The sequence below is a fragment of the Meriones unguiculatus genome, chromosome 3, assembly GCF_030254825.1.
Source record: "Meriones unguiculatus strain TT.TT164.6M chromosome 3, Bangor_MerUng_6.1, whole genome shotgun sequence".
NCBI classification, from domain to species: domain Eukaryota; kingdom Metazoa; phylum Chordata; class Mammalia; order Rodentia; family Muridae; genus Meriones; species Meriones unguiculatus.
This window is the reverse complement of record NC_083351.1, coordinates 89,015,604-89,028,640: the sequence shown is the minus strand read 5'-3', so window position 1 is coordinate 89,028,640 and position 13,037 is coordinate 89,015,604. Positions and strand designations below refer to the sequence as shown.

General features: G+C 38.9%; 1 protein-coding gene across 2 annotated transcripts in view; it reads right to left on the bottom strand.

Annotated features, from left to right (window-relative positions):
* The window catches only part of LOC110563521 (zinc finger protein 431-like), a 32,003-nt gene extending 23,343 nt beyond the window's left edge, over window positions 1–8,660 (bottom strand). The window contains exon 1 of one of the 2 annotated variants that reach the window (XM_060380309.1): window positions 8,397–8,660. Coding sequence is in view for 1 of the 2 variants with exons in the window: in XM_060380308.1 (XP_060236291.1) it covers window positions 8,397–8,399 (3 nt within the window). In the remaining variant the exon portion in view is untranslated. The remainder of the gene's footprint in view (window positions 1–8,396) is intronic. The other variant, XM_060380308.1, reaches the window with a different exon arrangement.
* Window positions 8,661–13,037: the final 4,377 nt, after the last annotated feature.

Here is a 13,037-nt window from a genome sequence, read left to right as displayed (position 1 = left end):
TCATGCCTGAGTAAAAAAGACACAAGCGGCTTAAAGATGGCAAAGTACGCCAACCTAGTTTAGTTCTAAAAACTCAAAAATTATATTCATGTTTAAAAAATAAAACTGTCCATCCCATATTAAAAAGGGGGTAGGTAAGCCAAAGAATAGCCAAAGCCAATGTAAAAATCCAAGTATAAGATGCCTAGGATATATTTAAATGCTAAGGGTAAGAGAGTTTATATGCTAATGCTAAGAGAGTTTATATAAATGCTAAAGATAAGAGGGGGTTTAAATAAAGTTTGGCTATAAAGGCATAACTGCCCATTCTGTATAAATAAGGGGCAAGCAAAAAAAAAAAAAATAGCCACAAACAATGTAAAACCCAGGTGCAAGATGCCTAGGGTATGCTTATCAATGTAAAAAAAGCCCAGTTACAAGATGCCTAAGGTATGCTTAAATGCTAAAGGTAAGAGGAAATTTATATAAAGTTTGGCTACAAAGGCATAACTGCCCATTGTAAATAAACAAGGGAATAGGACAAATGGCTATAACATATATAAAAATGTAGGGCTAAACCTCAAAACAGGTACAAGATACCTATGGTATACTTATTGCTCAAGGCAACCAGCTTGTCTCTCTAATGGGAGGCTTCTCTAGGGAAATATGTAGCAATTTGGCCTAATACAACAGGCACACAAGAGCCCAAAAAGATATTTTAATCTATCCAACCTTGTTTTGATGATAATGATTGTATGTTCAATAATAATGGTAACTTATATTGCTAATCCCTTTACATGAGAACAACTCTAAAACTGACTGAGACATAAAATAAAAATATGTCTCCAGCCAAAACTTCAACAATACTTGACCAATAAATCCTTGGCTATAATGTCCTCAAAATGTATTATGCTAACCTTTTAATTGATATAGATAATTAGTTTCATCCTGCACATCTCATACATTTATAATTTTAGAACTCTATAATGCTTGTGAGAAATATGTTTGCAGAACAAAAGAAATGGACACCAGAGATGTTGGATCAAACCCAACAGAATCATTCTTCAGCATGCTAAGACAATTGACACATCTGTTCCAGCATCTTGCATGTTCCAGCATTCTGCTTGTTCCTGCCTCAACTGCTTCAATTGCTGTTTCTCATCAAAGCCTGCTCCCAAAAGAACTGTGAAGAAAGCTACTAATCTTAATTGGTCCATTTTAGACTGTTCCAAAGAGGAATTTTAGTAAGCCTAAAATTTCTCAACTTTCAAAGACTGGACCACAACTATTATTGCTTGCTTCATTAACCATTTTTCCCAATTTTATTTGGGCCCCCTACAGGATTTCTCCATTTCCAAAATGTCAGCTAGAAGAAATACGTGAGAATGGCATCCAATTTTCCTTAAAGGGGGTTGGGTATGTTTATTTTTGGTTGGTTGTTTGTTATTGCTACGAAATTTTATTGTCATTGGGAGATGTTTATTATTTATGGTCTTATTCAAAGTGAAACAAGGAATATACAGGGACATCTTATAGGAATAGAAAAAAGGTAGATTATTTAATCCACTCAATTTAGGGTTTTGTTTGTTATTCTCAAATAAGGTTAATTTTAACTCTGGTACAGGAATTTGCATATTGATGCAAAAATAAGTCTATTTTTAATACATTGGTATAAGCTTTAGTATATTGACAGAAAATCAAGGTTACTTCCAATACTTTTAAACTGCTATTAAAAAGTGGTTAGGATATTAGGTATGCAAGTTAATTGCTAGTTATTCAACTCATAGTCATGTCAGACACTAGTCTAATTTATCACAGGAGTATACATCCTAGGTTTTAACAGATAGATATGATTTTGTAGACAAATTGATAATATAAAGATAGGAAATCTTCAAAAACCTCAGAGACCTACAGAATATGGCATTTTAAAATGATTTTATTATTTTAAAGATTCTTTGACAGTGAGACAAGTCATCTCCTGGCAGCACCCTGCCTACCTGAAAGAAGATAATTTCTGCATCAAAGAACCTCCATATGGAGACGGCTTCATATGTGGCAAACAAGCCACTCGGATAAAGAAAATACCCTCACTTTATGACAGACAAATTCTGCCAAAAATGGGCAAGCTTAAATGCAGGACAAATCGACTGCCGAACTCTGCCAAGACAGGGTAAGCAAGTCCTAAATAGTTCCTGCTTCACATATACATCTGTCAAATATTCTGAGCCAGAAGGCTGAAGATGATGCTCCAACGTTACAGAGAGTTATGGGTGAATGTTCAGGCAGCAAACTGTTTCTGTCAATTTTTATTTTTGAAAACTGCTAATATCACTTCCTATTTACTCTAATAACTAATTTTGTTCCTTCTCAAGTCTCTGATGGGGTTGAAGACCAAATAGTCATAGTGACACAATTTAAGCTTAAGTTCCTTAGTTAAGAAATCTTTTCATTAGGAAATACCAATAAGGATAAAAGTTAATTTAGGTATAGAACTTTTAACTTGTCATGATAAATAGGATGATCAGATACTTTCTCCTGTTGCTAAATACACATGGACTAGACATTGCACATGTAGATTTTACCTAACAGTTTTCATAATTTCATAATTATTATTGTATTGAAAGAAAAGAAGCCTTTTATTGGACTTAAAGGGGAAAATGTTAGTATAATGTTCTTTTAAAATGTATACACCTTACTCTTGTTCATTCAAATGCTGATTTCTCCCCCTTACTCTCTGGTTTCAATCCAGATATTGCATTGTGATACTCATTCTAAGCATCCTGTCTCAACTCTTGTGTAAACTGGACAAAATAAAGCAACTAGACACAATGTTGAGCAGGGAGGAGCCAGAGGACAGGAAAGAGGGGAGGAGCCAGAGGGCAGGAAAGAAGTGGGAGGAGAAGAAGTGGGGTGAGAGAGGAGAGCTAGGAGAGAGCTGGAGGAGAGATCTTGGAACAGTGTGGAGAGATGGACTAGACCTAATATATCACTAAAAGCAAGTATAATGTGGGAAATCTAAATGTTAGGAAACTATGAGGGCTTGGAGGTTTAGGATGCAGTAACTATTACCCAGCATTGTGTTTTGGTTAACTAAATAAACCCAGACTCTATGTGGTGATTCGGTTATAGAGCTGTTTAGGACTAACAACAGCATTACAAGAAGATATATCAAAAGTAAATATTAATCACCACCTACAACACTTCTTCCAAAAAGGCCACATCTCTGAAAGTACCAATGCCCATGGGACACACATATTCAAATCACCACATACTGGCCATCCACACAAAAACTGTCAGAGAAATACTAGATCTACCTAACGTTAAAACAAAACAAAACAAAACAACAACAACAACAAAAAAACCAAACAAATGAGGCTGATATTTACAGAACATTCCACTCAAGCTCAAAATATACACCTTTTTCTTAGCACCTCATGGATCTTTCTCCAAGATGCACCAAACACAAAGCAAGACTAAACAGATAGAACAAAAGTAAAATAACCTCCTGTATCCTATCAAACCACTACGGATTAAAGCTCCTTATCATCAATAATAGAAAGAACAGAGAGCTTACAAACTCATGGAAACTGAACAATTCTACTGAAAAAAAAATGGGTCAAGACAGTAATAAAAATAAATAAAAATATTCTAGAATTCAATGAAAACAAATACACAGCAAACACAAACTGATGGAACACAGTAAAAGTGGTGATAAGAGGACAGTTCATAGCACTAAGTGCTTATATTAAAAAAAATTGAAGAGATCTCATACTAGCAAGTCACCAGCACACCTGAAAGCTCTAGAACAAAAAAAGTAAGCACACCCAAAAAGAGGAGATGCAAGAAACAATCCAAGTTAAATAAATAAAATTTAAAAAGAACAAGAATCAATGAAACACAGGGTTGATTCTTTCACAAAAAAAAAATCAACAAAATAGACAAACCCTTATCCAAATCAACTAAAGGACAGAGAAAATATCCAAATTAATAAAAATCAGAAGTGAAACAGGGAACATAACAACAGATAAGGGGAAATCCGGAGAATTAGAAGGACACATTTTAAAAATCTATAGTCCATTAAATTAAAAAATCTAAGAACACATCAAAAAGCTCACCAACAATGATCAAACAGGCTTCATCCCTGAGATGGATGGTTCAACAAACAAAAATCAGTAAATGTAATCCACAATATAAATAAACTGACAGAAATAAACCACAGCATCATCTAAATAGACACCAAACAAGCCTTCTTCAAAATCCAAGACCACTTCATGATAAAAGTCTTGGTGATAGATATTAAGGATACAAGGCTCATACCTAAACATTATAAAGGACCTTTACAGCAATTCTATAATCAATATCAAATTAAATGCAGAGAAACTCAAAGTAATTCCACTAGAATCAGGACAAGATAAGGCTTTCCACTCTCCATATCTATTCAACATAGTAGTTGAAGTTCCAGCTAGAGCAATAAGACAAATAAAGAAGATCAAGTGAAAGGAAGAAGCCAAAGTATTCAAATAGGCAAATGATATGATAGTATATATAAGGGACCCCAAAAATTCTACTGCCAGACTCCTACATTTGATAAATACTTTCAGGAAATTGGCTAGGATACAAGCAAAATCAGTAGCCCTCCTATATAAAAATACCAATATTGCAGACACTAACATCAACAATTAATTAATGGGACTTCATGAAACGGAAAAGCTTCTGTAAGGCAAAAAACACAGCCAATCAGACACAGAGACAGCCTAAGGAGTGGGAAAAGATTTTCACTAACTCCACAATAGATAGAGGCCTAATATATATGAACTCTAGAAACTAGATGTTCAAAAAACAAAAAAGTCAATTAAAAAATGGGATACATCTTAGCCAGAGTCACCCTTCTTGATTAGTTTCTTTAGGTATACAGATTTTAGTATGTTTATCCTCTATTATATATCTAATATCCACTTATGAGTAAGTATATACCCTGTGTGTCTTTCTGCTTCTGGGATACCTCACTCAGGATGATCTTTTCTAGTTCCCACTATTTGCCTGCAGATTTCATGATTTCTTTTCTTTTTTTTTTATTGCTGAGTAATATTCCATTGTGTAAATATACTACAAATTCTGTGTCCATTCCTCAACTGAGGGATTGTTTCCAGCTTCTGAATATTACAAATAAAGGTGCTACAAACATGGTTGAGCAAATGTTCTTGTTGTATATTTGAGCATCTTTTAGATATACGCCTAGGAGTGGTATAGCTGGATCTTGAGGAAGCGCTATTCTTAATTGTTTGAGAAAGTGCCAAATTGATTTACAAAGTGGTTGTACAAGTTTACATTCCCACCAGCAGTGGAGTAGGGTTCCCCTTTCTGGCTAAGATGCTCAATCCCCATTCAGAAAGGCAAAGAGGATGGACATCAGAATAGGGATAAAACAGGGAACAGGACAGGAACCTACCACAGAGGGCTCTACCCTGCAGGGTATCATAGCAGATACTAAGACTTATAGCCAAACTTTGGGCAGAATCCAGGGAATCTTATGAAAGAAGGGGGAGATAGTAAGGACAGCAGCTCCATAAGGAGAGCAACAGAACCAAAACATCTGGGCACAGGACAGGGACAGTCTCTGACATGAACTGATTGGCCTGTTCTTTGATCATCTCCCCCTGGGGGGGAGCAGCCTTACCAGACCACAGAGAAAGACAATACAGCTACTCCTGATGAGACCTGATAGACTAAGATACACTAAGATCAGAAGGACTAAGACTAAGATCAGTGTACTTGGGGAGGAACATGGGTGGAGAAGGGGGAGAGGGTGGGATTAGGAAGGGAGGAGGAAGGGAGCTATGGGGGGGATACAAAGTGAATAAACTGTAATTAACAAAAAATTACAGAGAACTAAAAATAAATAAATAAATAAAGTATGTGGACATAAAAAATGGGGGTACAAATCTAAACAGATTTCTCAACAAAGGAATCTCAAATGACTGAGACACACTTGAAGAAATGTTCAGTATCCTTAATCATCAAGCAAATGCAAATAAAAACTACTTTGAGATTCCATTTAAAAAAGGTCATAATACTAAGATCAAAAATGTAAGTGACAGCTCAGGATGGCAAGGATATGGAATAAGGAGAATATGCTTCCATTGCTTGTGAAAGTACAAACTAATAGAGCCACTATGGAAATAAATATTGTGGTTCCTCAGAAAACTGGGAATTAATCTACATCAAGATCGAGCTATACCATTCTTGGGCATATATCCAAAATATGCTCCATCTTACCATAAGGACACTTGGCTCAACTATGTACATAGTGGCTTTATTCATACTAGCCAGAAACTGGAAACAAAGATGTCCTTCAACTGAAGAATGGATAAAAAAAAATGCAGTACATTTACAAAATGATTACTCAGCTATTAGAGAAAATGATATCATAAAATGTAAGGACAAATGGATTCAACTAGAAAAATCACCTAAGTAAGGTTACCCAGACTCAGAATGACAAATATGGTATGCACTCAATTCTAAGTAGATATTAACTATCAGGTAAATGAAATCAAGCTGCAATCCACAGACACAGAGAGGTTAGGTAAGAAGGGTATGAGGAGGAAGCATGGATCTCCCTGGAAAGGGGCAGAAGAATAGATTAATTAAGAAAAAATAGCATGCATCCAGCTCTGGATAAAAGAGGAGAGAGCCAAGAAGAGATTTTACACTCCACATGCTGTCATCCTTAAGTCTTTTTTAGGGAGAAATGAAAGGAAACAGGAGACTTCTATGAAGTCAGTAGAAACTATCCTACAATGGGACAAACTCAGGAGGAGTCTAACAAAACAATGTCGCACAAGGGGAACACAGGTATCTCAGGGCATTACTAAGAACACACTGGACTTGGGACTGATAACCCACAGCCTCATGTGGTAGGGAGAGCCGAGTTCTCAGACTCTGAAGCTAGCCCTCCCCAAATGCTCCAGCTTCAAACCATTACCAGCTTTCCAAAGCTTATTTCTGGCTTTAGAATAGGACCTCTGCTTTCTGACCAAGACCCCAGGGCCTAAGGAAAAGCTACCAAGACCTAGACCCCAGGCTGTAACTGGCTCTGAAAAGCCTGTTCCTGGGTTTAAGAAGGAGCTATGTCATTCTCCATACATGAGGACTTCAGGAAAAGCCATGCTTGACCTCCTTAACACAACAGTATTTTTCTTTCCAAAAGGTGTCATCAGGTGTCTTGCCCATGTGGCAGAACTGCACTTGTCTCAGTAAGAACACTGGAACTTTAAGGCACACCAGGCCTTGGTGTTGACTGTGACCCTGTAATACCCCCTTGAGCAGCTTGTTAGAGACCTGTTCTTTGATTTGGGGATAGGCCTAGTGGCTGGCTGTAAATTAGGGTTGTTTCCTTTGTTATAGTTTGGAGCCATATTTCTGAATAATCCTGGTGAACAAACATGTGTATCCCAGCAACCTAATCTCTAACAGGCCTGGGTAGCATATGACTAATCTGTGGGGTGACTTAGAGACAGTCCTCCCTCAGATAAATTCTAGTTGGTTGGACTTATTATCTCACTGATAAATCTTTCACATCATCAGTTCTACTCTTTTACATCACAGCTTAATGTTGGAGTGCTATGAGACACATGGCATGCGTTTTAGAACTTCCACAAAATTTAACTCCAGATGGATCTGACACCTAAATGTTAAATGCCAAGAGGAGAACTTCTAGTCGATGCTAGAGATACTAGGCCTTTCCTAGTTTGGTATCCTGTCCAGGATGTTTCTAAACACAAACCCCTACTCCAAATGCTCTGTGCTAGTACAGCTCTCATATTGGATTTAGTCGCCACTGCAGGGTTCACGGAGCAAACAGGACCAAATGGAACGTTGCAGGTGGCCGAATTGAGAAATGGGACCATCCCAAATTAGAAAGAAAAACAACTGGACCTTGAATAAGGGCCAGCTAAAAAGAAAGAGCAAGTCAGGCAATTTAGGGGAGGACTGTCCTTGAAGCTGTAAGCGGCCTGCTACAGAACCGAGAGATGGGAGAAGAGGGGAGGACTGTCCTTGGAGCTGTGAGTTCCCCTCTACAGCCGCCAACGGCATAACTGCTATCTTTTCTGCTAACTAATCAATGTAAAGGCCTGATTTTTTAGGAATAAAAACTCTGTGCTTTGTATGCTCGCGGTCGTCTCCTGCTTTGAAGGGACGACCCCCATCACGATTGGAATAAACTGCCTCTTGCTTTGAGTCACTTTGGGGGAGGGAGCGGTACGGACCCTGCACCGGGAGTGCAGGTTTTGCAGTTGCAAGTGGCCGAATCTGGCCGCTGGTTCCCACCCAGGGCGGGGGAGGCCCCAGCCCACCACCCCGCTCCTTCCGCTCAGCCTCCTGCTCCTCCTCCTTAGGGGCAGTGGCCACCTACTCACCATGTCTCCACTCGGAGCTCGCCAGAGCTCCCCTCACGGCACCCAGCAGTAGCGCTCAGAGCAAAACACACTAATCATCCTAGCCTGCTGAGTAATGGAGCTGAAAGTGAAGCATGAAACCGGAAGAACCCTCCTCCACCAGTGATGGACCTTTCCGTCTGGAGGTTCTGATTGGTCAATGAGTCTTGAGTGACATGAGCACCCTCCTTAGAGTTAAGAGTGTGCTGAAGGGACGCAGCTTAGTTGTTTTTTTACCAAAGCTTCTATTCCAGGGCCAGACTTTTTCCATATCTGCAGAGATTTGAATTTCAGTAGCAATTGCGCCTGTGCTTCAAGAACCTACTTGTCTGCTACTCACTCAGCCCCGGGGAGGAACGACCACGCCAGCTCCCGCTGCTCAGCCGCCTGCTCCTCCCCTTTGTGGGCAGTGACCCTGTCCTCACAGCACAGCAACTTCAGAGCTTACCTCAGCAACCACAGCTTTCATCAGCCTCTCCTTTCTCCTGGAATCTATGTAGATGGATCGTTTGCACAGTCCGTTATTCAGCTTTCATCGAAGTGGACAGTCTGACCCTCAGGTGGAACTACGACTATTAACAATTAAAGAGAGATTTTAGGAAACAAAATAAGAGTTTTGTTCTGTGACTTTACACTGGTGTCAGATAAACTGCAGTTACTTTAAATCTGGTATATATGTGACTTCATGACAACTCTGGGAGAAAATCAGGAAACAGATGACAAACACTATGGAGGAGTATTGTTAGCCAGCACATCTTCCTTAGTGGGAAGATTAAAAAAACAAAACCAACCAAACAAATAAATAAACAAATACCATGGCTGTAAATGTTCTCTAGATGAACAGAACTGATGGAATGAATTTCTTCATGTATCTTGAAAGTGGATATTAAATAAGAATGGTTCACAGGTTGTGGTTTAATGGGCTGTCTACAGTAGTGGTTCAGTCCATGTGGCTGGATGCCTCAGCTAGTCTTCAGTATATACCAGAATTCTGAAGAAGGAGGCTCTAATGCCAGGGGGAAAAATGATCTTTCTAGCCATAGTAGAACAAGCAGAAAAATAGAAAGAGCTACCGTCTTCAGTGCCCTTTTTATATGTAGGCTGCTAACAGAAGCTGTGGCCTAGATTCAAGATGGATCTTATCACCTCAAAAGATCCAGTTTAAAGAAGGGTTTTCCTATTTCAAAAACTATTAACTATGAAAAAAAAATCCCTCACAGTAACCAACTGTTGGGGGTTTTGGTTTGAGGTAGCCAGTCCATTGGCCCTGAGATAGTCATGTGTGTGCAAGTCACGCTGGCTCGCTATTCTTGTTGTTTTTAGCAGACACCTCCTGTTTTGCTTGGTTAAGCCTCCTGTTTTGCTTGGTTAAGCCTCCTCTTCTGCTTGGTTAAGCCTCCTGTTTTGCTTGGTTAAGCCTCCTGTTTTGCTTGGTTAAGCCTCCTGTTTTGCTTGGTTAAGTTTCCTGTTTGGCTTGGTTAAGCCTCCTGTTTGGCTTGGTTAAGCCTCCTGTTTGGCTTGGTTAAGCCTCCTGTTTTACCTAGTTAAGCCTCCTGTTTTGCTTGGTTAAGAGCCTCCTGTTTTGCTTGGATACGTTTACTTGGAAAGTCCTTGTGGTTTACCTATATAAGTGCTTTATTCTGTAATAAAGATGGCGCCTTGATCAGAGCACTGTCTTGGTGTCACTTCTTTGTGTTCTCTGTCTCTTTTAATTCCAGACCCTTGTGCAGGCGGTTACTATTGGTAGTCATGGGTGACTACATTGGTTAATTTAACTAGTATAACTATAGTAATTTCATTACACAAATCAGTTCTTTATTCATATTCTTGTTTGCCTGATCTGTGGACCTGAGAAATGGCCAGTTGAGTCAATTATCTATCATCTGAAATTGATGACATCACTACTCATTTTGAATGTCAACCAGTGCCAAAGCAGGAAAGCTTTCACCCTCCTTTTTGCTTCTCCCTTTAGTGCTGTGACTAGACCTGCTTTAATGTTGGTCAGTGAACTCAGTTCTTACACAGGTCCTTCTTTATTTGAAGTCCCCAATAAAAGCCAGAGAGGTTGGAGGACACTAATGAACTAGTTTAATTTTCCATTTCTCTGACCAGTCAAGGCCCAGCCTGGAAAGTGTTGCTGGACTGTCTACCTGGCACTGTGTAACAGAGGCAGGATTAGGTGTTCAAAGCAATTCTCAATTATGCAGCATAAGGCAAGCCTGGGCTTCAGGAGACATTGTTCTAAACAGAAATAAATGATCAATAGCACTTTTGAAAAAAAGAAAAAATTTCTTAATCACTGGGAAACTAGAAACAAATAAGAAATGAGAATTTAAAGAAAATCAAAGTTAAAAAGTGAAACAAATAATCAACTTTTTTTTTTAGTTTGAAGATTTCCTTTATTTTTAGCAAATGGCAAAATTATATGCATACAAAAGCTATTTTAAGATAAGTGTATGATTTATTATCAATATAAGTTTAATTTGTATACCTGTATTTTATGCCTGGGATTGTATAAAATTTCCCAGACAAAAAGGAGTCATGAGTGAGAAACTTTAAGAAACCCTGCATTAAAACACTCTCAGAGCTTCTCTTTTGCTACTTTTAAAATAGTGGGTCTTACAATTTAGCACAATCCATAATTGGGGATTATGTGCTAGTATGCAAAACATGGGTTACCTAAATGCCCCAACATATGGGATTGCCAATAACTGCTAATGACTGAGGAGTTGGATTTGAGACTGCATATGAATAATCAACTTTTTAAAAAGATAAATATAATTGAAAAAAAAAAGCATAGCTATAGTAACTTTAAAAAGAGCAGGCCATTCCCTGGAAGAAGGAATGACATTAATAAGATACTGTTTGGCATTGTTTCTATATGTAATGTCAGCTGCTGAGACCTGTAACCTGACACACACAGCTACAACATGTGGCCTGTGTCTCAAATTTCTGAGCTGACTTAATTATGTCAAAGAGCATTGCACATATCTCCATAGTACAGTGCCTTAATTGTAAATTCAGTATTTATTGTTTCAAGATAACCTTCACAATAATCTGTCCAGCCTTCATTCACCTGTGAAGAATTAATAGATGCTGAAATATTGCAAAATCACCCTCCCTGCCATCATCACAAACTTTTTCATACCGATAATTCTGGCAGCTGATTGCTTACACTGTTTCCACCTGCTGTGCTCACAATAAACTATTTTTCCTGTTTAAGTCTGAAGGCAGAAACTATGCTCCTCATGCAAATCCTTTACACCTTACCACAATGAACAGTTGACTACATGACTCAAATCAGTAATTTTGAAACTCAGGGGTGGTATAGACCTTTACCTTAAGAATTTAGTTGGTTTAATCAAGAGGACAGCAATGTCATTATCCTGGGGAGCAACAGGGTGGAGTGAAGTCTACCTGATTCAACCTAGGAGACTTCGTCACAGAAACATTTTTTTTTTTCTAAAAGGCTGGAGGTGAGGTAGCCATTCCATTGGACCTGAGATGGTCACGTGCGTGCAAGTCATGCTGGCTCGCTATTCTTGTTGTTTTCAGCAGACACCTCCTGTTTTGCCTGGTTAAGCCTCCTGTTTTGCTTGGTTAAGCCTTCTCTTCTGCTTGGTTAAGCCTCCTGTTTTGCTTGGTTAAGCCTCCTGTTTGGCTTGGTTAAGTTTCCTGTTTTGCTTGGTTAAGCCTCCTGTTTGGCTTGGTTAAGCCTCCTCTTCTGCTTGGTTAAGCCTCCTGTTTGGCTTGGTTAAGCCTCCTGTTTTGCTTGGTTAAGCCTCCTCTTCTGCTTGGTTAAGCCTCCTGTTTTGCTTGGTTAAGCCTCCTGTTTGGCTTGGTTAAGTTTCCTGTTTTGCTTGGTTAAGCCTCCTGTTTTGCTTGGTTAAGCCTCCTGTTTGGCTTGGTTAAGCCTCCTCTTCTGCTTGGTTAAGCCTCCTGTTTGGCTTGGTTAAGCCTCCTGTTTTGCTTGGTTAAGCCTCCTCTTCTGCTTGGTTAAGCCTCCTGTTTTGCTTGGTTAAGCCTCCTGTTTTGCTTGGTTAAGACTCCTGTTTTACCTAGTTAAGCCTCCTGTTTTACCTAGTTAAGCCTCCTGTTTTGCCTGGTTAAGTCTCCTGTTTTACCTAGTTAAGCCTCCTGTTTTACCTAGTTAAGCCTCCTGTTTTGCTTGGTTAAGTTTCCTGTTTTGCTTGGATACGTTTACTTGGAAAGTCCCTTGTGGTTTACCTATATAAGTGGTTTATTCTGTAATAAAGATGGCGCCTTGATCAGAGCACTGTCTTGGTGTCACTTCTTCATGTTCTCTGTATCTTAATTCCCAGACCCTTGTGCAGGCGGTTACTATTGGTGGTCACGGATGACTACATGGAGGTACAGCTGTCCTAGAATTAATATCCATTCCTAGAGAGAAATCACTGCAATCAATTAAGAAATCAATAAAGAAAAATATTTTTAATGATAGCATACATTTAGGTCTGGCTAAAGCTCAGAGTCAGCCTAGAACTTATTTTGCTTTCCATATATGTTGTCATCCTATACTTTTTTTCTTGGTTCAGTCCCCAGGTTATACTTTGAAAATTTTAAATAGGAAATATAGACTGCCTGTCTACCGACTGAGGCAGA